This window comes from Strix uralensis, chromosome 4 (genome assembly GCF_047716275.1).
Source record: "Strix uralensis isolate ZFMK-TIS-50842 chromosome 4, bStrUra1, whole genome shotgun sequence".
Lineage (NCBI taxonomy): Eukaryota > Metazoa > Chordata > Aves > Strigiformes > Strigidae > Strix > Strix uralensis.
In genome coordinates this window covers 94,716,867-94,739,315 of record NC_133975.1, presented here as the reverse complement: position 1 = coordinate 94,739,315, position 22,449 = coordinate 94,716,867, and the positions used below count along the sequence as shown (strand labels likewise).

The 22,449-nt window shown below is 48.8% G+C and overlaps 1 protein-coding gene across 4 annotated transcripts in view; it reads right to left on the bottom strand.

Moving 5' to 3' along the window:
• The window catches only part of SLC8A3 (solute carrier family 8 member A3), a 149,348-nt gene that overhangs the window by 17,986 nt on the left and 108,913 nt on the right, over positions 1 to 22,449 (bottom strand). For 2 of the 4 annotated variants that reach the window (XM_074867988.1, XM_074867990.1), the window contains exon 3: positions 8,253 to 8,359. In XM_074867988.1, the coding sequence (XP_074724089.1) occupies positions 8,253 to 8,359 (107 nt within the window). Of the gene's footprint in view, positions 1 to 6,762; positions 7,327 to 8,252; positions 8,360 to 22,449 lie in introns of those variants that run through there. The other 2 variants (XM_074867989.1, XM_074867991.1) reach the window with 2 other exon arrangements.

The following is a 22,449-nucleotide window of genomic DNA, read 5'->3' as shown; positions in this document are numbered from 1 at the left end:
CTCCTGCATTCCTGCTCTGCACGTCATGCTCCCCATGGGGCCAAGCCAGGCCACCTCATTGCTGTTGGCATCTCAGGTAGTCTCAGAGGCTTGACGTGTATTCTTACAGTGAGCTGCTAAAATTAGCTCCACAGTCAAATCCAAAACAGCAGTCCCAGTATCCCTTACTGAACCCTTGCATGGCGTGAATGCAGACAAACACACGTGCCCGCACACAAGGTAGGTGATGCTGACTCTCTCAGGAGACCCAAAGCTCTGGATCCCAGTTCCTCCTTTACCGGGATTTCTCTGCTCTGCAAGCCTGGTATTTACTAGACAAAACTAAAATTGTGTCTGATTCCCCTGCCAGCTCCAAAACCGGACAGTTTAGACCTGAATTTAGCTGCTAAAAAAAAGCTATTTACTAATAAACTATTTCAGTGTACTTTAGGGTCCAATCTTGTCATGACATGCATGTTGGTGTGGGCTACAGATCAGAAACTCAGTTCTGATTCCCTCCTGCTTTAACTGTACTGAAGACAAAGAAGGTTAAGCCAAGAGGAACCTTGGGATGGGAGCCGGCCAGAAATTGGGCAATCCTGTAGTTTACAGCAACCCCATGTGCTATATTTGTCCCAGACTTTTTCCAAACAGTGAAATACCTTTTTCTGCTGTTTACCTCGCTGAAAGATTTGACCATGCTGCTTGCTTTATTCTGGACCCATTCTTCATTAACATAAATCTTTTCTAATCAATATCCCTAAAGACTCCAGGAAGCCACTACGTAGATAAAAGGATCCTTGTTAAAGGCCTGGGATTTACAGAATGAGATGAAATGAGGGAGAAGAGGCTGGATTTTGAGAAGACCCTTGGTCACAGCAGGGCAGTCACAGGCAGCCAAAGGCAAGGAGAACATATTGCCTGCACCCTGCACATGCCCAGAGGAGCTCAGTGACCACACAAACCGTGGGCTCAGTTCCCCAAAGAGGTAAGGATCCCCTGTCTTCCAGACGTAACTGTCCACCGGCTCTGCCTCCAGGTTTGCTCACTCCGGTGAGCAAATCTTGTTCCTAATGGACTGTGAAGAGCTATAAACACGTGGTTTTTATAGGCTAAACAAGGCAGATATTTTGCAGCATTAACCTGAATGCTGTTATTATTGAAGTCAACAGCAAAGCTCTTGCAGACTCCAAACTGACACCTCTCCATCAGGAGAACCAGCAGCGTTCAGCTTAATCACAGAGCTGCAAGCAAATTATTACACCTTCAGGGAAGGAGGTAACAGCAATCTAACATTTCTTTGCTATTCCCATCAGTAGCTGATGAAATGAGTTTCTTAGCATCTGCCCACGCTTCAGGAAAGTGCAGCACGCGTGCTCATGTATCGATGCAGCTTATCTTATGCAGGCATGGATCTTTGTATCAAGTCACATCATTTCATCAATATTTTGATATAGATAACTTGCTGGATCAATCCAAGCTAGGAATCCTTCTTCCTTCACAGTTTAATCCTTACTCTGTGACTCCCAGCCACATACTCCCTCTGGGGCATGAAGGTTTCCCGTCAGGGGTGCTGACACTTGATTAAAAGGAGATGTGTTATGAGATTTGTCCACACCAGTTGACTCTGGGCTGGGAGGGCTGGGAAGTCTTCAGACAAAATCTTCCCAAGACAGGCCATGTCAGCAAGCTGTTTAATAGTGCTCGCCAGTCATCTGTGCTCTCATTTCCAGTGAAGTCATATCTTGTGGGAGACATGCTTTCTGAAGCAAAATTTTGCATGAATGATGTTAGTTCCTTTTACAAAGCATAACCCTCAAGACTCAGCCTTCACGCACCAGCCCTGAGGTTGAATATTCCACTGCTGTGCCATGAGCTGAATTCTCATGAGCAGACTCCCAATTACCCTCATGAAACACAATTTTCCAAACGCTATTTTCACGATTATCTGCAATCAAGTGAAATCTTCCACAGTAGCTTCACTTGCTCTTCGGGCTCCATCAACACTAAGCTTAACCAAAATTTAAGCAGAAGACCAACTTCATCCAGGGAAAGCAAAGCAAGTTTTTCTTCCGTAGTCCAGGACTGCAGAAAAAGTGTGAAAGCTGATGTGTGAAGAAAGTATTTCTCCAAAATCCTGCTGGGCTGACAGCAGCAAAATCCTCATTCTGAGTTGTGAGCTGACGCGATACCAGAGCTGCCGTGTGAGCAAGAGTCAAACCAACACACAGCATCTTGTCATAAAGGAAAAGACTGGTTTCACTGCAGGAACACTTTAAAAAGGTGCTGAAAAAAGGATGGCCAGAATGGTGGCTCAAGGTGCTGGGAGGTTTCAAAGCCCTGCAGAACTCAGTAGACAGGGATTCAGTTTACGTGACTGCATATGCAGAGGAAAGCTGAGACAATAAGGATTCAGAGATTACTTTCTTAGAAATGGAGAAGACAAAAAAAACCCAGGAAACCTGGGAGATGGCCAGGAGGATAGAGAAAAGCAACATTTACCATCTTTGCCAAGCAAAGAATGTGAGTCTCTTTGATTTCTTTTTACTAACTCACTTCGATATAACAAGCTTGCAGCAAGCGCCATTTTTACCAGTGCTCTTTGCATCTGATACGCCACTACTGAGTCAGTATTGGTCTTCATCACAGACTGGGCTGGCAAGATACCCATCTCAGATCTATTCTCATCTCTTTGAATTATTGTAGCACATCAACAAAAAGAGCTGCTGAAGTAAAACTACTTGATGTGATTTGTTTGGATGATCAGAAAGGCTTTGAAAAACTCCAGCTGCAGAAAGCAATTGGTGAAAAAGAATAAATGAGCTTCAAGACAAAGTTTGGTATTGTAGATGTAGCATTTATACAACAAGAGTAAGTGGTCAAGCTCTCCTTATGGCAAGGGTTAACAACTGAGTGCCCCAAGGCTCAAAGCAGCATGGCACTGGTATAATTGGGAGTGAACAGTGAGGAGCAGCATCTGCAAATGATGCAAAATGTTTCAGTCAAAAGGCTGTATCAGTGACTGTTATGTGCCATGCAAGCTCTAAGCAACCTGAAGACAGGAATTCGTGTTTGGACCACCACAGGTACCTTTCTGAGTAGAGATGTTTTTTCCTCCAGGAAGGTACAAACAGTAAGAGCACTAGGATGAATTTCCTGCTGAGCTCTGGCCCTTACAGAGACCCTCCTGGAGATACACCCCCCCGCCCCACAGCTCTGATCAAGGCCAAGGAGATGTTCCCTTGGTTGGAGGTGACTGATTTGTATTGGCACATCTATGGGACAGCACGGCCAGTAATACAAATCAACTGTACAGTAGCAAACCCTGCTCCTGCCTGCTATCCTCCTCCACTGCATGTTGATCAGAAGCGACTGCCAGCACAGCCAGCAGCAGTGAGGGTACCCTCAGAGACAGCACACTGCATTTGAATAGCACAGGGCCCAGGACACAGTTCTGCATCCCAAAATAAACTGTCCAAACTCTGCCTCAGGCTGATTTGGGAAGCACATTTCTACTTGTCCCTGCCATCAGCTCTGCCTTCCCTTCAGGCCACCACATTTCATCACTGATTTCATCACTGCTACCTAGCTTGTATCGTTAAGGTAAGCTAGCATGGGCAGGTCCTGGGGCGAGTGCAGACCCTGGGTACAAAGCTATGGTAGTGCAGGCACAGCTACGATAGACTGGCTGTCTCTGCACAACCCAGATCACAGATTACTTCCAAACATGACTGCCAGTCAGCTGAGGTGCCCAACACTGCCCTGCTCCCAACAGGGCCAGAAGAGATGTTTTGAAGACACTATGAAGAGCTGTCTACAGCTCCCTATGCACAGGCTCAGCGTGACCCAGCTAATTGGGGAGTAACAACAAAACGAGAACACACCGTCAATAAAACCACATCTTTTGTGGTGCTGGAAACAAATGTGTGGGTAGCCGAAACCCAGAGAGGCTCTTCATCAAAAGCAATCCAGCCTGAACCTCCCATGAGAGGCAGAAGCTGTGCTTTGCCCTCACCATGTGAGTCACGTGGGGGCCCATTCATCACCACAGCAAAATCAAGTGAAGTCCCAGCTGGGTGGCTGTGGTTTGGAATTTCCACACACACACACCACCCCCCCACCCTCCCCGGGCAGCACCGCAGGGGCCCATTCATCACTGAGGAGGCTGCGATGACCTTGCAGCCTGCAGGGCTGTATCTGTCGTGCATGTGCTTTGCAATGAATAAGCCATCCAAACTCTGCCCCTGCAACGGTGCGATGATGGCAGGAATGCGTGTGTGGAAGTCAGTGTGCCAGGAGATGGCTGCTCACGCATGCGCCCCGTGAAGCTGCTGGCAGCAGTGTTGGCTGCCAATTGCTCCCGATGTTCTGCATGGGAAAGCCTCATGCAGCTCCTTATTCTTCATCCCAGGCACAAGGTACACTCGTTGGAGATGCCACGACGTGCAGCACTAGGGAGCTAGGGATCTTTCCAGATGCCCTGGAATTAGTGTAGCGACTGTGCCACCTTGTGCCAGTAACATTTACAAATGCATTTTAATCTTCCGCCTCTTAGATTTTAAAACCACCCTGATTTTTCTCTAACAAGGCCAATCAGGGCTCTGTGTCTCCTCCTCGGCATGGTCCTTTACTTCCTCCAGGTAAAGAGGGTCCGTCCAAGGGTGGCCTACAGGCTCTGTGCTGCTGATCACTTAGTCCAGCTCTGACCTCCTCTCTGCCTGTTGCAAATCAGACAGTCCTACTGACTCCAACTGATGCTGGTGTAAATGAGACACACACAATACAGAAAAATGGCATTGTAGTCCTAATAATAACGAGGACATTTTACAGCTGAACCACCTTAGGGGCTATTTGGATTTTTTTTCAAATACGTGTTTTTATTCAGCCAAATGCAACGTGGCCTATATGGGAAAAAGAAATGCAGGATTTCACAAAAAAACAGTCCGAACCTGATTCTGTATCCTGAAGCTCACTGGTTTAGAAAAGGATGGTAGGATTCACAGAGAACAGACAACTGAGCAGAAACTTCAGTGTGATGCTCCAAGCTGCCAAGTGCATAAGCAGAAGAGAACCAGAGGCAGGTGATTTTCCTCCTGTACCTGCTGAGATGGAGGTGGGAGCCCTGTGGATGGGAAGGGACACATGCAGAGAGGAGATCCCAGGGTGATCCTAGGGCTGAAGACCTTGATCTAGGGCTGAACAGATTCTGCTGACAGATTCAAAGGTCTTAAGCGCCTTAAACTCCCAAGAATAAATCTGGGTGTAAAATGGGTATAGTGAGCAAGTACCTACACAGAACCTGCAGCATACTATATAGTTCTTTCAACTGATGGAAGAAAAGTAGGAAAATAACTAGTGGCTACAAGCTGAGGCCAGACAACTGCTACCTAGAAGCCATGATCACATCTTTACTCTGGAGGGCAATCAACTGCTGGGACGTACCCCCCTGGGATACGGCAGGTTGGTTAGTGTTTCCGCTCATGGGCAGTTGGACTTTGGTGAAACCCAAGGGCCTGTGCTCAACACACAGTGAAACCTAATGTCCCTCATTGCCTGCAGGCTGCAGTCTAACGGCATTAAACTATGAATACCTCTTTGGGTTTACGTTTTACAAATCCACGCGTGCTATATGACGTTGTCATGCTAATGCAAGCTGTGCATATCCCAAACATCCCGCAGAGCTGTGCATGGGAGCTCGGACTGGCCAGAGGGCAGCTGCTGTGCTGGCGAGATAAGAGACAGAAGACATTTCAGCACGGGAGAGCTGTGCGATGCAGGGGCAACTGCCAGGTGTTCCCATCACTGCACCAGCACATAGGAGCAGGAATAAGGCCATGGGCACACATGCCTGTCTCTACTCTGTATCAGACATCCAGAAGGTGTATTTGAATTCCCTTTTGTAACATGCTTCTGTTTAAGGCCTGGCCCTCCCAGGACCACCCCAAAGCTGGTGAAGCATATGTCAAGACTCACTCAGTGAAAAAGAGGTCAAACATGTATGAGGACAAAGATACATGTAGGCAAGGACAAAGATACATGTAGACAAGGACAAAGATACATGTAGGCAAGGCACAACTGTAAATCAGGGTTTATTCCCACTATAATCCTGCTCTGCTGGGAGATCCTAGATCTCAGTGCTGATGAAGTAGGACCTCAGCAGAGTCCACACCCTCTGCATGGCAGACTCTGATTGTTTGTGACACATTAAGGGGGTTTTCAGATGAAAGACATGGGAGAACCAGTTTTTAAAAAAAACCAACATAACAAGACACCTCACACCTTCCCTCTTCTCCCCTGGGCTTTTCACAGCACCTCATAGGGACCCAAGAACACCAAGGCAATGCCACTGGCAGGCAACAACAGAAGGAAGGACAGGGGGGCGTACAGGAGGAGCCAAAGGAGCAGCCATGCACTACGCCCTTCTCTTGCCTTTCACATTCCCCAAGGTCCTGGCAAAGGAGCAGGAGAGGGGAGAACCGCAAAGGTGTGCTCAGAACAAAAACCAGATCAAGACAAGGAAACCCAATCAAAATAATACAGCCTCTGAGGCTCAAGCATTGCACAAAAGGAGGATCAGAAGTAAGCTGGGCTCTAAAAGGCAGAGATGACACCGAAACAGGGTGACAGTGAGAATACAGGAGGGCAGAGAATAAAAGTCGATCCATCTATAGGAGGAGGAGAAAAGGAGAGAAGGGAAGGAGGAGAAAGAGGGTTATATTTTCTAGATTTGGGGTTTGGAGACTTGATTCTGATATTTTTTTTTTTTCATAAAGGATCTCACACCTGATATTCCTCGTTCCATCCATTTCGGTTCACCAAGGGCAATGAAGAAATTCTCCTGCCTTTCGTATTCCTCCTCATCTACTATCTTAACCCTTACGGTCTTCCTGTAGGGACAACAAGAGAGACAACCGTGTACAGTGGGTCGGCTGGCCAGAGGCGAGGCGGCAGCAGCAGCAGCAGCAGCGGCGGCGGCGCAGGCTCCTGGCACGCAGCCCCTTCCCCTTCCTTGGCCTGCCTGTTGGACACGGGCATCCGTCGCAGCTGCTCCTTGGGGAGCGGGAGGGTGTTAGGGGGAGAGGGGGCTGGCGAGGGGAGTGAGGAGGGAGGACAAGGAGGAAGAGGACCTTGCTGATGGTTAGTGGAAGGCGACTTCTGCAGCGCATTTTCTTCAGTGTCACATGGTAATGGAAAAGGTATCGGCTGCCTGGAAATCACCAGGGACCACCCTGGGGTACCCACTGCGTTTTTAGCTGGAAGATCAATTGCTTCTGCTGCCCTCACAATTAATAATAAATCTGCAGGGACCCTGGGCTGGGAGCCTGAGGAGAAGAGAGAGAGATGGGCACTCACAGACAGGTTCCCCAGTGGGGCGAGGTGGATCTCTGCCAGCGGGCTACAGCTCTGTCAGCTGCAAAGGAGGCTGATCATTCTAATTTCCATTTTCAAAATGGCATATCTTACTGCTTTTTCTCCTCGACAGCGCCTGCCTCTTTCCCCTGACCTGTCCCCCAAGCGAGGACGCAGCTTTCCCCAGGAGCAGACAGCTTTGCTGCGACCTCGAGGGGGCACAGTGGACTAAAATGCCTCCGAGGCTCAAATGGAAATACCCTGGGTGCTGGAGCAGGGCTGGCCCCTTCTCCCTGCTGCCAGCTCACCTGGCTCCCTCCAGCAATGCACACAGCCGCTGGGAGCCCTCAGGCAAACCAAAGTGGGGTGTCAGCTCCTCTCTGTCCTCATCTCCTGCTCCCAGAGCCACCCTGCAACAACCGGACCAGGGGCTGCGCAGCCTTTGCTGGGTCCTTCTCAGAAGTTACAGGAGCTGCTTCTCTGCCAGGCCTCAATTCCTGACTTTTTCTAACACAGGTCTGACTGAGACACCCTGTAAGACCAAGGCTGGGCAATGACCTCCTGAGATGCTGGATGAGTTTCTAGCCAGCATCTTCCCACTGACACTACAAAATTTGCTCGGACCCTCCAGTAGGGATGGCAGAAGGTCTTTGTCAAGCCTCTGCAGAAATATGGACAAGCGGGAGGCTCTCCATCATTCTCTCTCTGCCCCCCTCACCACTTTGCCTCTCCCCAGCCCCAGCATCACTCCCCATGCCACCCCACGGGTACCATGTGACACAGTGTGTGCGCACAGCAGGGTTTAGGGCAGAGCAGTTGGAGACAGAGAGACAGCAGAGGAAGAGGAGGAGAAGAGGAGGAAGGAGATGGAAGAGAAGAGGAAAGAAGAATGTTAACGTTAGTCTGCAGGGCCAGTACTACACCTTTCTGTAAACTCATATCCACCATGCGGGGGCTCATCAGCTCAATGAAGAAATTCTTGTTTTTTTCATACTCCTCATCATCAATTACCTTGATGTGAACTGTTTTGCTGTGGACGGAAAAATAATAAGGGTCATAAAGGGGAGAAGGGAACAGAGAAGCAAAATTGGATGAAGGAAGGAGTTGAATGGGTACATTAGAAAGTCAAAGTTTTCTCACCCACTGAACAAGCTCAATGTGGCCCTTGAGAAAGGCTAAAGACCCACTCCTGCAAGTGACAGTGGCCAATTTTCTGTTTAACCCACAGGTACGATGGCAGGCCACACTGTGTAAAGCAAAGTTAGACCAAACCAGCTCTGATCCCCCAGCAAACCAGCGAGGGGCTCAGGAGCTGCCAGCACGGCAGCACATGGCTCAGAGTGCGGGTAGTGAGGTCTGGCAGCAGGCTTCCCTCACCCTGCTGCCCGCCGCACACCACACACACACATGCAAAAGCAGACACACAAGCACACGCATCCCGCAGGCACCATGCTGCTGCCTCCCTACTGGCAACACCCGCCAGCCGGGCAAACACCCGCTGGCTGCACGGGCTGTGGGAAAACTCTGCAACCTGCAGCTCCAACACGATTCACATCAGAGGGAACCCTAGGTGATGTGGGTTCATCAGCTGCCAAAGGGACAGCTTCATCAGTCTGCTCTGGGAGGTGCTGGCTGCTGGAGCAGCCGGGCAGCACATCCTACGTCTCTCCTTCAGCATATTTCTTACAAGTTCTTGGAGCATCTTGTAGGCAAAGAAGAGCTCACTCTGCCATGGTTTCTTTTACAGCAAATACATGCCTCAGGCAGAGGTCACTGACCCTTGGCTTTTGCATGCAAACAGAACAAGGGAAATGAGTGGAAGGCTCTTCCAAGGCACTGATTCCTTCCAGCCAGGGCTGCACTGACTGTTGCAGGTTGAAAATGACTCCTGCGCTCCCCTCACTTTCCTGGTAACTGCAAGGCATCATGCAGCCTCATCCCTTGTTCATGACAGAAGGCATCAGTGCTTTTATTCCAGGCTGATCTCACACCCTCTTAAATGCAACATTGTCTGCATGTGCACTGATGAGCACATATAATTACATGCTCGTATAAATGCAACTGCTCTAAACGGGCACGCGCTTGCCATCTCTGGTCTCCTGGACTTCCAGTCTGTCCCAACCCTAAGCTGGAACTGCATTTTTTAAATGAAAAGTCAGTTCCACATAAAAAGCATTTCCCTTACCCCAAAACAACTGTCCCTGAGAGCCTCCAGACCAGCTGACCCCCTCCTGTCAGTGAATGATGCCCCACTTCCCACAGCTCTGTACCCACATGTGGCCCTGAGGCTACAACTTTCCCACGCTCCCCGTCCATCCTCAAAGTTCAGATCAGCCCCTGGTGCATTTTGTGCACAACCAGTCTTGGCTGGGGATGGAAGGGAGGAGAAAAGCAGGACTTGCAATCAAAATGCTGCCACTGTCAGCAGTCCCCTGAAAATCAACAACACGGAATAGGAGAGTTGATTGTCATCACTGCAGCTTGCATTCTTACTGATATCATTAATGACCACAAAATTATCCAGTCATCCTACAGTTTGACCCTCAAGTCATAACTGCTCCTGCACTCTGACCGCAGAAATCCCATTCCCTGTGCTGGCTCTTGTTTTGTCTTGGTCCCAAACCCTGTCTTTCAAATGATGGAATACGGGAATAGGGGGAAGAGTTTGGACAACCTCTGCATTAGTGAAGGAATATGCAAGAAAAATCACCTCTAATTCTTCTTTCTAAGCTAAATCAGCTTTATTTTTGCCAGTGTTTGCTCTACCCCTATCCTGTGCTAATGCCAGCAAGCCTCCCTTCCCTTTTCTAGACCCTTTCAATCTCCACTAATCCAGCCTGAAGGATGTAGGATTTTAAATGATACATCTCTGATTTAAACGTTGGTGCTCTGCTAAGACTTCTTCACGATGATTTTGTTGCATTTTCATTGTAGAGGTTGACTGAATTTGGCTTTTGAACCAGATGTTGTCTGGGCCCCTGATATTTTGCAAAGCTTGTTCAATTTGCTGAGTTAAACCTACAGCAGATTCATAGCTCTGATCTTTTCCTTGCTCATATACTACAAAACAGAAGGTGAGATTTTTAAAAGCAGCCAGTGCTTTCTGAACGTGGGTTGCTTTTTAAAATCCTATTCATAATTACCATTACTTATGGTTTCTCCATTCTAGGAGCTCCAAATTAGTCAGTATTGCTTGTCTGCAAAAATTTGGGAAAACAGACCCTGTTTCCCAGGGGCCAGCTTAGGTATCACAACAAAGCTATTCTAAGGCTTTATGCAATGAATATTATGCATGCACAATATTTGAGTTTGCTTTCATACAGCAACTTTCTTTTCTTTCTCTTTTTCTCTTTTTCTCTTTTTCTCTTTTTCTCTTTTTCTCTTTTTCTCTTTTTCTCTTTTTCCTTCCTTCCTTCCTTCCTTCCTTCCTTCCTTCCTTCCTTCCTTCCTTCCTTCCTTCCTTCCTTCCTTCCTTCCTTCCTTCCTTCCTTCCTTCCTTCCTTCCTTCCTTCCTTCCTTCCTTCCTTCCTTCCTTCCCTCCCTTCTTTTCCATGAGGTGGCTCATTCATCCCCATGACTGGTCTGTGCACATACCAGAGCAGAGGAGAAATGTTCATTTAACGAGGACGTGTGCCCGGCAGATGATCTCCCCGGCCATGTGCTGTGTGTATGGAAAGCCTCATTTCAGGCAAGCCCCTCATCTGTGCAATGAATACTCAAAGCTGTGGACTGAAGGAATAATGACTCACTGCATGCACATTATGTTAAGTACAGAGATCTCTACACAGCCTACTAAGTAGTCCCACAGCAGTGAGATTTCCTTAGAGTAGTCTTTTTTTAACATTAAAAAAAAAAAAAGAAGTCAAGAAAGAGAAAGAAAACACATTGGGGATCCATAGAGAGCTACACAGTAAAATGCTGGCTTTGCAGAAACAAGTCCCCTTGGGTCAGGAAACCAAGATAGCAAACCCTCCGGACTCCTAAAGCAGCTCAGCTCTGCTGCAGACTGGACCACTACCACACACTCAAGCCTCAGGTGGCTTTTCAAAAAAAGGTGTCTGAATTTGGTGAACAATCCAGTAAATTCCTGGTTTCCTACTTTGCTACGAGCCATAGGGAGACCACAGGGACCTTTTACCTGGCTCTGAAACAAGAGGTGAGGGGCAGAACTTCCACAGACCAAAGTTGCAGGTGCCCTGCATGGACAAAGGCAGAGCCTTACACCCCTCTCCCAGTCTGACTGAATCCAAAAAGAGGAGGAGGTGCCTGACCTCCCCACCTTTGCTGAGAGCCAGTGAGTGCTCAGCAGGTCCACCGCACCGTGAGAGCCTTGAGACCCAGCACAGGAGCCCAGAGGTGCGGGCTGTGCGGCCAGGGGATCCCAGCACCACCGCGGTTGGGTGGTGTGGGATGGAGGGCTCCAGACCAAACTGCACCCGCGGCCCGCTCTTGCTCCAGAGCCTGCGCGTTGCCAGACCTCCCCATGCAAGGAGAAAAGGAGCACAGCAGAAGTTTGCAGGGACTGTGCAGTGACATGGGAAGGTAGGTGAGGGCTCACAGACCCGGTGCCACATAATGGGGAGTAGTTAATCTTTCTCTGGGATTTTGCGGCAGAGAGAAGAGCAGCATCCCTGCTCCTGGGTTGCTCTGCAGCCCGCAAGGATGGGGGCGTGGGGCTGGGCTTCCTCCCTTGAGGGAAAGTGCCCTTCTCTCAGCTGGCTGGCTGCTCCGGTGACTGTCACTGTGGAAAGCTCAGCACTGATGGAGGGTCATTGCAATGGCCCGTCAGGTCACTCCTGTCAGCCTGCTGCAGCTGGTGGGGGCTGCCTCTTCCGGAGTCTGCAGCTTCCCTAGCCACTGTGAGCATCTCGCTCCTCTCCGGGCTATGAAAGCAACCGTAACTACAGCTGCGTCCTGAGCTGTCATAAATCATCTGGAGGCCAAAACACAGATTGCTCCTGTGCAATCTCATCTCTCACCTGCAGCCACACTGGGAGCTACCACCTCGGAAGGCATGGAGAGTGGAGGAGATGGATGGGGAGAAGGGCTGGAGCGTAACACCACCCCAGGAAGACATCACGTTAATGCGAGAGATGTGACAGGAGGACACCGAGAGGCAGAGAGTGTGCAGGAGCAGGAGTTTTGGGAACATTTTGCTGCAAGAACATCCTGACAGCTTCTTGAAATTAATGGAGGCAGAGGCGGGCATGAGAGGGGCTGGCGGCACAGCAGCCCTGACAGGCAGGCTCACCGCGATGGGAAGCAAGGGATCTGAAGCCCACCTTGCTCAGCTGAGCAGCTTTCATTCCCCAGCCTCTGGCTGCTCTGCATGGGGAAAGGAGGACACTTTCCAGGTTTCCCCTTTCTCTCTGACAGCTTGATCATGGCCAAGACATACCTCAGACAGCTCGAAAGCAGAGTAGAACAGAGGCCATCCAAAAGCCTCTTCTGGCAGCAAGGAATCACTCTGCAAACCACAAAGCGCCCTTGCCACCACCAAGCCCCAGCATAGTCCAATCTCAACCCCTGCAAGAGTGTCTTAGTGGGAAGAGCTCTTTAATTCAGGCCCCAGTTGTGTTTTCAGCAGTCTGAGCAATGCTTTCGGTTTGGGCTGTGACACAGCAGGGCAAGCTGAGAGCCAGCATTCCTGGGGAACACCTGGCCATAGAAAAGTCAGGACAGCTGCTTGCTTGCTCCTTTTTCTCTGGGGTCATTGCAAGCTGACACCAACAGCCCTCAGATGATGGCAGTCCAGGCTCTCCTTTCAACATGCAGTTAAAAACAATCACTGATTTTAAAAGTTAGGGATGGGAAAGCTCCTCTGGGGACCAACATTAAGTATGAGATTTCCCTGAGTAAGCAACAGAAGATGAAATGAACAGACATCGATCTTCTCCTAAAGGACTTTGTGTACATGATGTTGCTAAATTCCCCATCTGGGAAGTACAGAGGATAATCTATAAAATCATTTTATTTGACAACACGTCCACTTCCAACACATAAGGCAACAACTGGATGGTTATTTGATTAATGTGCTAGAAAATATTGAGTATCTCTCTGTGTGGAGACTCTCATTTGCAGAAATTATTGCCGAGGAGGTTAAGAGGATGTGTCTGTGTGACTTTGGAATGTGAAATAAGGCTCAGCTCTAAAAACAGCATAAGTCAGGAGATGTCACATAGTGTATACCATTGAAACAGGTAGGGCTGTGCAAGGGCAGGATTTACTGTCCCTGGTGGGATGCTGTTAGCCAGGATGGAAAGCAGCCAGGACAGCAAGGTAAACATCCCCGGGACAGTGAAAGGTACTAGGAGATCTTTAATAACTCATTAATGTGAATCATTAGCGCATACACCTTGGGTCAAGCCACAGTGTTCTTGACACATCCTGATATACCCAAATCCTCATGTGATTTGCTGTGGGTGCAGGTCCCTGCAGCATGAAGTTCAAAGCACGTGGTGCCAGTCTGACTCTTCCCCAGAGCTCTGCACTGGGCTGGGGTTTCAACATGAAACTACAGATAGTACCTATTCGCTCTGCCAGAAGATCTCGTTGAGAAGTCCAGCTGCAGAAATGCTGACTAGGTAAGATGTCAACAACTGAGGCAAACCAGAGGGGATTAAATAAGGCTATATAGTGGGGAGCTGTCTTTGCCCAGCTCACTGAGAGGCGGATATTTAATAGATCAACATGACAGCGCTGGCAGGTAAGGTGAAGAAGTCGGCAAGAGAAGCCCTGATATGATGCACACAGTCACATGGAGTTGCACATCAAGTAAGCCAGAGTGGGACAACCTGAGCCATTTTGAAGCAAAGAATTATGCTGTCACACAGCACAGACAAAGATGGGAGGTGTTTGAAGGGGGAGAATCATTAGATCCCAAAGCAGATTCACTAAACTCACCAAGGAGATGCTGAGTGATCTTAATTTCAACAGGAAATGCTGGTAATTTAGGAACCTATCCAGAGTATGACCAAGACAGACAGGTTGCACATTGGTCTTAAGCTCATGCCCATGAAAGAAGAATTTTTGGCTCCCATGGGGATTATGAAGGGTGGGAACAGGTTTTGAAGCATCCAGCTGAAGCCACTGGTGATGGTCAGTTTGTTCTAGCAGCCAGGTCAGAATTGAAGCCTCTATGGTCAGAGCAGACATCGGTAACAATTTCCTAAGCAGATGTCAACAGGATAGACAAACTGTCAGGATAGAGTTTCAAGCAGGTCATTGATGTGCAAGGTACAGAAGAACTGGTGTTAGTACAGAAGCTGGAGACAAGCCATTGTGGGCCAATTTCCAGGAACTGGCTGTGTCACTCATGAGGACCTTGGAGGAGCACCTGTGCAAGAGCCATCCCACTTTGTGTAGCAAACACATGGGGAATGGCCTGAACAGCTTCACTACCAGATCAAGTGGCTGTAAAGTATAACAGACAGAAGCTCCACCTCCCCAACTGGATTTTTTTCTCTCTTGTCTTCAAGCTGGCCTATGGGATAACCCAATGATAACTAGGTATCATCTTATCATTAAAATAGGGTTCTCTGCAGTACCATCCAAGCAAGTCACTTGAATCTTCTGTGCTTCAGTTTCTATATCCATGCAGTGGCTGTGACCCTTATTTCTCACAGGGATTTGACAGGGGACAGTCCCTACTTGCTTTGAACTCCTAATGTGAAAGATGTTACAGTGATGCAGCCATAAGGAGGGTGAGGGAAGAGAGCAGACAGAGCTTGAAGTGCTGGTGGAAGCATCACTTATTCATATGAGTATCAACTTAATCTGCTTCCTCTGATTTGGTTCCCATTTGAAGGGAACTGTGCATTTCTCTGGGGCATCTCCTCCTCCTTGCTAAAGTTCCTTTACACCATTAGGGAACCAAAAGACCTCAGAAAATAGGGCTGGAAGCAATAGTTTGCACTCAGCTATTGCCCTGTCTCTGGGCAGAGCCAGCCCCACCAAGCCATTCCTGACAGGTAGGTGTTTGCCCAACTGGTTTTTGAAAGCTTCATGGTAGAGATGGTTTTCTGGACAATCTTTCCCCATATTTCAATTCTTTACCCCTAGGAAGTCCTTTGTAATGTCCACCAATCCTGACAAGGTATAACCTGCTTGGGAGGGGAGGGGGAAGAAGCCTTTGGCACTGCCTCCTGACTCACACAGCAAGGAGGGCTCCCTATGCCCCTGCTGTCCCTCCCCACACAGGCAGGGGCTGGGACCTGCCCAGGCAACCCAGAGTCCTTCTGCAAACCCCTATCCCTGCCATGCGTGCAGCACACAAGGGACCTCTGCTCTATTCCTGTGAGGACCAGGACCAGAAACATCCATCTCTGCTACAGTGAAGGGGGAAAAGGTCCCTGAGGAAGACACCATGCAGACACAATGCAAGAAGTGGCTGTACCCCGAGGTGGAGATGAGGACTCCAGTCCAAAACCCTGTGTGCCCCTCCATGCCCACCTCCCTGGGACTGTGTGGGGCTCTGCTCGGGACCACCAGGAGCTCGGGGGTACTGCCCGGCTGGCTGTTGGCAGTGCAGTTTGTTCATATCACACCAGGTCTTCATAAGGGCTAAAGGAGGAAATATTGACACAGAAAGGCATTTTCCTTTCGTGTATTCCCCATGTAATCTTGGCTAATTAGTAAATTGGCTCATGTTTCCATTAGAACTATTGAAAACGCTTTAGTAGCTGACAAATGATAATTAAAGGGACATTACCAAGACTAAAGCCATATTTTTAAAAGTCTTTACTTGTATTAGAAAACTTTAAAGTGTTACCGGTAAAAGATTTATAGTGATAGCCGGTAAAAAAAATGAATCCAAATTAAAAAAAAATAAATTTGCCTAACTGTTATCCTTCCTCCATCCTGGATGGCAAACCTAAAAGGGTCACTTTGTGGTCATCTTCACTTTTCAATCTGTGCTTGTTTCCTGCACAGCAACCCAGCCCTCACTTCCTCACTTCCCACTGCCACCCAACCCTGCAAAGAACCATGAAATGCTGCCAACCTCACATGACAGTGTTTCACACCTACTTTGTACCTGTGCAAATAACTGTACCAGCAATGAGAAATCAGAGCTGCTAAGCAGAAGGCAGGTGAGCCCACTAAGCACTGTCAGGCCTTGCAAAAAAAAAATCCTTAATTACCTGGTATGTTATTCAGTGCAACTCAAGAGATGCTGTATATCCACATGTGTCAGCCATGGGAATCAGCACCAGAGATAGTAAATGGCAAATGTCTCACACTCAACTCAGAAGCCCTGAAGAGCTGGAAAGGGCATAGTAGGGGAGCACCAAAAAACACTCCAGGAGCTTCCTTAATGTAGTCAGCCCTGCCAGACAAGCAGATTTCCAAAGCACTCTATATTTAACTTTGTTCAAACATGATAAAATGTTCTAATATGTAGAGTTCTTCAAGGAAAGATGGCACAATTTTGTTTAAGAATTTCTGCAAAGAGGGGAAAGACACAGTTTTTGTTAAACCCCCTGTCTCTCAGCTGAGTCCACACTGCTGATCAGCTGAGTTGAGATATTTAACTTGGGTTGTACAAGCATAATAGCCCAGCTCCACAGGTTTTTTTCTTTATTCAGTTTAATAAAGCTATTTTTTTCCTGTTAAACATTTTCAGCTACAATCTTTGTTTAAGTTCCTCTTAAAAAAAAGAAATCTAGGCTGATCTTCCAGCCTGTTGGCTCCAGATACTGAAGCTGTGTGTAGAAACACAAGCGGGCCCTTGCCTGGCCTGCTGCAGGTCAGTTTTTTGTTGCTGACCCTACGAGACTTGATGCTTCAGGGCCAGGGGAGAGCAGACAAAGTCTTGACAGCCTGTGGAGCTATTTGTTGAGGTCTGTACAATAAGCATTTGTCTTGTACAAGCAATAATTCAACTTGGCAGCCCATGAAACCAGACAGTTCTGGTGGGTATCAGCCTGGTGTAGGTGCAAAGCAGTGCCAGGGCCCTGGGCATGGACATTTCTCTCCTCCCTACCTTAGGCATGTTCCCAGGGGAACAGCTTCACTAAGAAGATGCTATGCCCTTTTTCTCTCAGACAGGAATTTTAAAAAGAGCAAAACCTCACCCACAACCCCACTGTCATCACACAGTACAAAATTTAAGAAAAAGTAGATGATGGAGAACAAAGGAAGGAAGAGAATTTATTCCTTATCAAATGTCTTTAAATTTTTCTGCTTCCAGCTTAGTCTAACACACCGCAACAAAAGCCTATGATGTCAAAACCCATCATGGATGTTGATGGTCAAATGAAGTACTGGAGATGCTTTTGTTTGCTCTAGAGAATGGCTCCAAAACCCGACAGTGTGTGTGGGAGTGGGAGTGCCCTGGAGGGTAGGCTCTACTACCTCAAAGCCCCTTGAGATGTCCTGAGCAAACACAAAACTGGCATTCAGCTGGCAGTGACCTCCGTCCCACCACAGTGCTCCTGATTCCCACCTGCAAGACACTCATCGCTGGCTGGTATTAGCCGTCCAGTACTTCAAGCTGTCCCCCCTGCTTTTAGACTTTTCACTGAAGGCATGGAGATTTAGAAGCTATATTTAGATGTCTTCTCTATTCTTCAGCAACAGGGTTGCCATGGAGATGCTGGCGAGGACAAGAAGGTGGGGACAGAGGGGGAGAGAAAGTTGAGGAATGAGAAGTGCCAGATTCAAAACAACCCTCACCAGCCTGGGAAGACTTTAAATTCCTCCTCGGGCAAAAATTGCTGAAGCTTGTTAGCCAAAGTGAGCCCCCAGCACTGCCCCATGGCATGGCCCTGTCACGCATTGCTCAGTGCTTTGTCACGGCAGGTTTGAAGAGACCCAAACAGCTGGCCTTCGGGCACTGTCCTTTGAGAGAACATGCCCCCATCGACCTGTGCTTGCTGCCCTGGGGCATGCACTGAGCACTGATCCCTGCCTCAGCTCATCACTCCTGTGAGTGCTGATAACCCCCTGCACCCTCAGGTCATCCACCACTGGACATCCAGAGGACAACCACCCACATCCTCCTCTTTGGGCACAGCTCCGGAGGGCTGCATGACACCCACAACTGGCTGTAGCTCAGCTGAGCTCTACACAGCCTTCTTTGATCTCTCTTCAAAATTCAGTTCTCTGAACTCTCAATGAATTTGCAAAAACCTTCTGATGTGGGGTGCCCAAAACCAAACCTGCAGTGTTGCATGGCATCTCAGCAGAGACACGCTAGCCACTGCTGCCTGAGTGCCAAAAGCAGCCCTCTGGGAGCTCCATTTGTGTCCTGCTGCTGCCATGCTGCTTCACGAGCTCATATCGACTCTGTACTCAGCTGGCTCTCAGCATAGCTGGGGTGGCTTTGTCTCTGCCACTGACAGTGGAGGCAGACAGGGAGCCACAGCTGGGGACAGAGCTGCCCAAGGCTCCCCAGCAGCAAGGGCAGGGGCACGCTGGCACACTGGGGACGAGCCACCCAGCACAGAAGGGGAGGCTGATGGCCACAGAGACCTCAGCTTGCTGGTCCTACTGCCACAGGAGCCAGGCTGTGGTGGGAGCGAAGGTGGATTACAGGCAGGGATTACAGGTCCTCAATCTCCCCCATGCCACATCCACATCACCCTAGGCTGGCATCAGCCACAGGCACAGCCCAGAGGTGCAGCTGCACCTACTGTCCACAATACTGGCAGCACAGACAACATAAGTGGAGACCAAGGGCCCCTCTTAACACGGCTGTTGCCAAGGCTCACTGTCCTACACTTACTGCACTGACAATGAAATCTGGCTTTCCAAGAAAGGTCAGAATACTCCCTTCAAATCCCAGCGTGGGAGCTGGCATATCTCAAGCCCTCATGCCTGCCTAGACCTCTCCCTGGCTCCTGCACACGACAGCATCCCCAGATTTCAGCGCTCAAAGCACATCAAAAATGGTGGGAAGTGAAGCAAACTTTCCTGTCACAAACCTCTCTGTACATCAGCCTCATGAGTCCTTCTTTCCCCTCCCTTGCCCCACTCTTCCCCCGCAGCCGTGCAGGCAGTGCTTTCAGCTCAGCAGGGTGACGTTCAGCCCAGTCACTGGAGTTGCCTACATTCAATGGAGCAGCAAGGCAGCAATCTGTAGGAAATTAATGAGCTGCAAACAATGCTGTGCAGCTGCCAGCCTGAAACGAGCCCGCTCTGCACGCTGCAGATACAATTATTATATATGAATAAAAGGAGCTAGAGCCGGGGTTCTTTGGCTCCAGTCACAGGCCTCCTGTGACCAAGACAAGGGACAGCACACCGAATTGCAACAGTAACATCAAAGTTGCATATCCAACCATTACACTGAGCCAAGATAATGCATCTTTTTCCAAGGCCCCGTGCATTTGAACGGGCTCACTGTTTTCTCCTCTTCTGTAGCACTGAAAATAGGGTAGAGAATACTCAGTTACGCTATTTCATTTTGCTCTTTGGGGCTGTTTTAGTTCTATTTCTTATCAAATGAAAACACACCGGGAAAACCAAACAAGGCCACTTGTTAGTTTCCAGGAGCAAATGCCTCGGGAGGAGCTGCAGGTTCCAGGAGGAGGCCAGCTCTGTAGGGCTTCTACTTCCAGAATCCAGAGCTTTAGACCATAAAAAAGCCACCTCCTTATTCATAAACTGAACAAAAATCAGGTCAACAGCCAGCTTTACAATGAAGAAGAGTGTTACAGAGGGTTAAATCTAGGAGCAGGACAACCTTCAAGCCTCACTTAATTCTGTCAGTGACCCAGCTTCAACTCCCAAAGAGCTGGGCTGCTAGTCGCTCCCATGCCTCACCACAGCCGGTCCCTTCACAGGACAGCCTGGCTCAGCCAGAGACAGGAACAAGTGCTGCATGCTGGCATGACCCCATCAAACACACCACAGCCTGCACAGCCCTCACTTGCCCAAGCTGCTCTCCTTTAATCAACATACTCCTCTATCATCTTACTGCTATAATTTCCACCCTAACACTTAGCCCCATCTCAGCCTTCACATGTGGATCCTGCTTAGTGGGAAGTGCTTTTGGAAAGCCTGCTGACTGATCCACATCAGAGGCAGTCTGAACTCCTCCTAGGGTCCCTGGCTGACAGACAGGAATCTCCTCCTGCCTTCTCTACCTCGTGACAAGAGTTAGCGTCAAGGCCCTTCACCCTCATCCCAACATGCTTCTCAACACTTGTTCCTCTTCTTGCTGTCTCAGCTCTCCTATTACAACTCCCTCAACACCTCAGACCTTAATAAATGATGCCCTGTCTTCTCCCAAGTTTTGACTGCACCACTGAACAACTGTTTGACTTGACCTGTCCTGACAAAGCCCAGCCACACTCCTGATACACATTGGTGTATATCCTATTTTACTCCCACTGAATGTTGGGTTTACAGGCTGATCTCACATACTTTTATCCATCTGGTTAGAACCGCAACCTGATAACAAAGAATAACCATTCTCCCAGCCCTGGTCTTCCACCCAGCTTGGTGCTGGGTGCAGCACTCTTCACCCCAGCATCAGTAATCACATCTTTGGAGGTTTAGTAACATGACATAACTGCTCTGAAGGTTAAAACCTCATGCAGACCTCTACAACAAATCCCTTGTGGTTTCAGAGGAGGGGCTGTTGTTTAATGAGCTCCCCCTTTGCCCTCCTAGCCCTCTCACCTTAAAAATGTAACTCCCTGACACCATCAAGAGTCTTTCCCATTATGGGACCTAGAAGACTTAGGACTTGAAATCTCAGCTCCTGAAGAAAAAAGAAAAGGTGGACTTGATTTTTTTTTTGAGCTGATTTTTATTTTTTCTGAAAGGAGGTCCCATCCCAGCTCTCTGTCCAGCCAGAACGTGATTGGGTTGCAGTACCATTGGTGCCTGAGCATTGCTCCTTCCCCGGTCCCTGCTCCAGCCTCTGCTTTCTTCCAGCTCACTTCACATGTGCCCTGCAGTGAGTGTCAGAGCTCTTACGAGGAAACTGCTATACGCCAGGGAGACTGTCAGGAGCAGGAGCCTTCTGCTCTGTCTGTCTGTTTACTGGGGTGTCTGTCTGTGTTTATCAGCGGCTTATTCTATTTTTCAGATGCTGTCCCTAGCTCTGCTCCCTGCCATCACAGTCCCCCTCACTTCCTTAGCTACCCCAGAAAGGGACTGGGGTAGAATGTATGCTGAGTAATAAACTCTAAGTGCTAAAAGCCCCTCAAACTGATGCTGATCACCCACAAACTGGATCTGAACATATGCCTCTTTGGTCTGAGGTTCTCCCCTGGCTTTGCACCTGTAGCTAGGCTGCACTTATCTTTGTTCTCCAGAAGCAGAGCTGAAGCAGAGAGGATATCAAAGACTTGTTTGGCTTTGTAGGCAGCAATCAGCTGGAGCAGCCAGGAATAAAACACATGAGCAAGAGCTCCCCCGGTCACTCCCAGGGCACTCTCCTGGCCTCCCCGCTGCCAGGGAACACCCCTCGCACCCAGCCCAGTGCTGGCTCCATGCTGCTGCACAGCAGCCTATTTCTATCCTGTGACCCATCCGCAGCAGCATTGCTGGTGCACAGAGGCTGCAAGAGTGCAATGAGAAGTGCCCTGGGCCCCCCAGGTCCCTACCCCACACATGCTCTCCTGGGTTAGCGGGTGCCACCAAGCAGGAGCTCACCAGCTTGGGTCTTTGAATCCAGAGCCAGGGCCTGAGCAAGGGTCAGAGGAAGACATTTAAGGCTTTCTGAAGTAGTCTGAAAAGCCACTTCCCTTCCACTTGAGCTGTCCAAGACTCAGAATCATGACACTGGACAAGGAGAAATGAAGCTGCCTGGGCAAACATCATTTGCCCTACTCTCATAGCGAGGCTGAAGGTGAGTTGCACATCCTACAGCTGTAGGGGAGAGCCTGTGAACCCCTGCAAACAACAGGCATGGACTTTTTCACTGTCCTAATGTTGAGAAGGGTCTGCAGAGCCCACCTTGAAGCTGGAAATAACCCCCCATGGAGAACTTAGAGATGGTCTACAGAAGAGACAGCCTGCAGCTGCAAAAGCTGGCTTTGTCAGCCACACACACCTACAGATAACCAGGTCACATCCCACTTCCAACAAATTAGAAATAATCCTGTGTTGGTTTTTTGGGTTTTTTTAAAAAAATGTTTATTTACCAGTTGGTGCCTCCTACAGAGA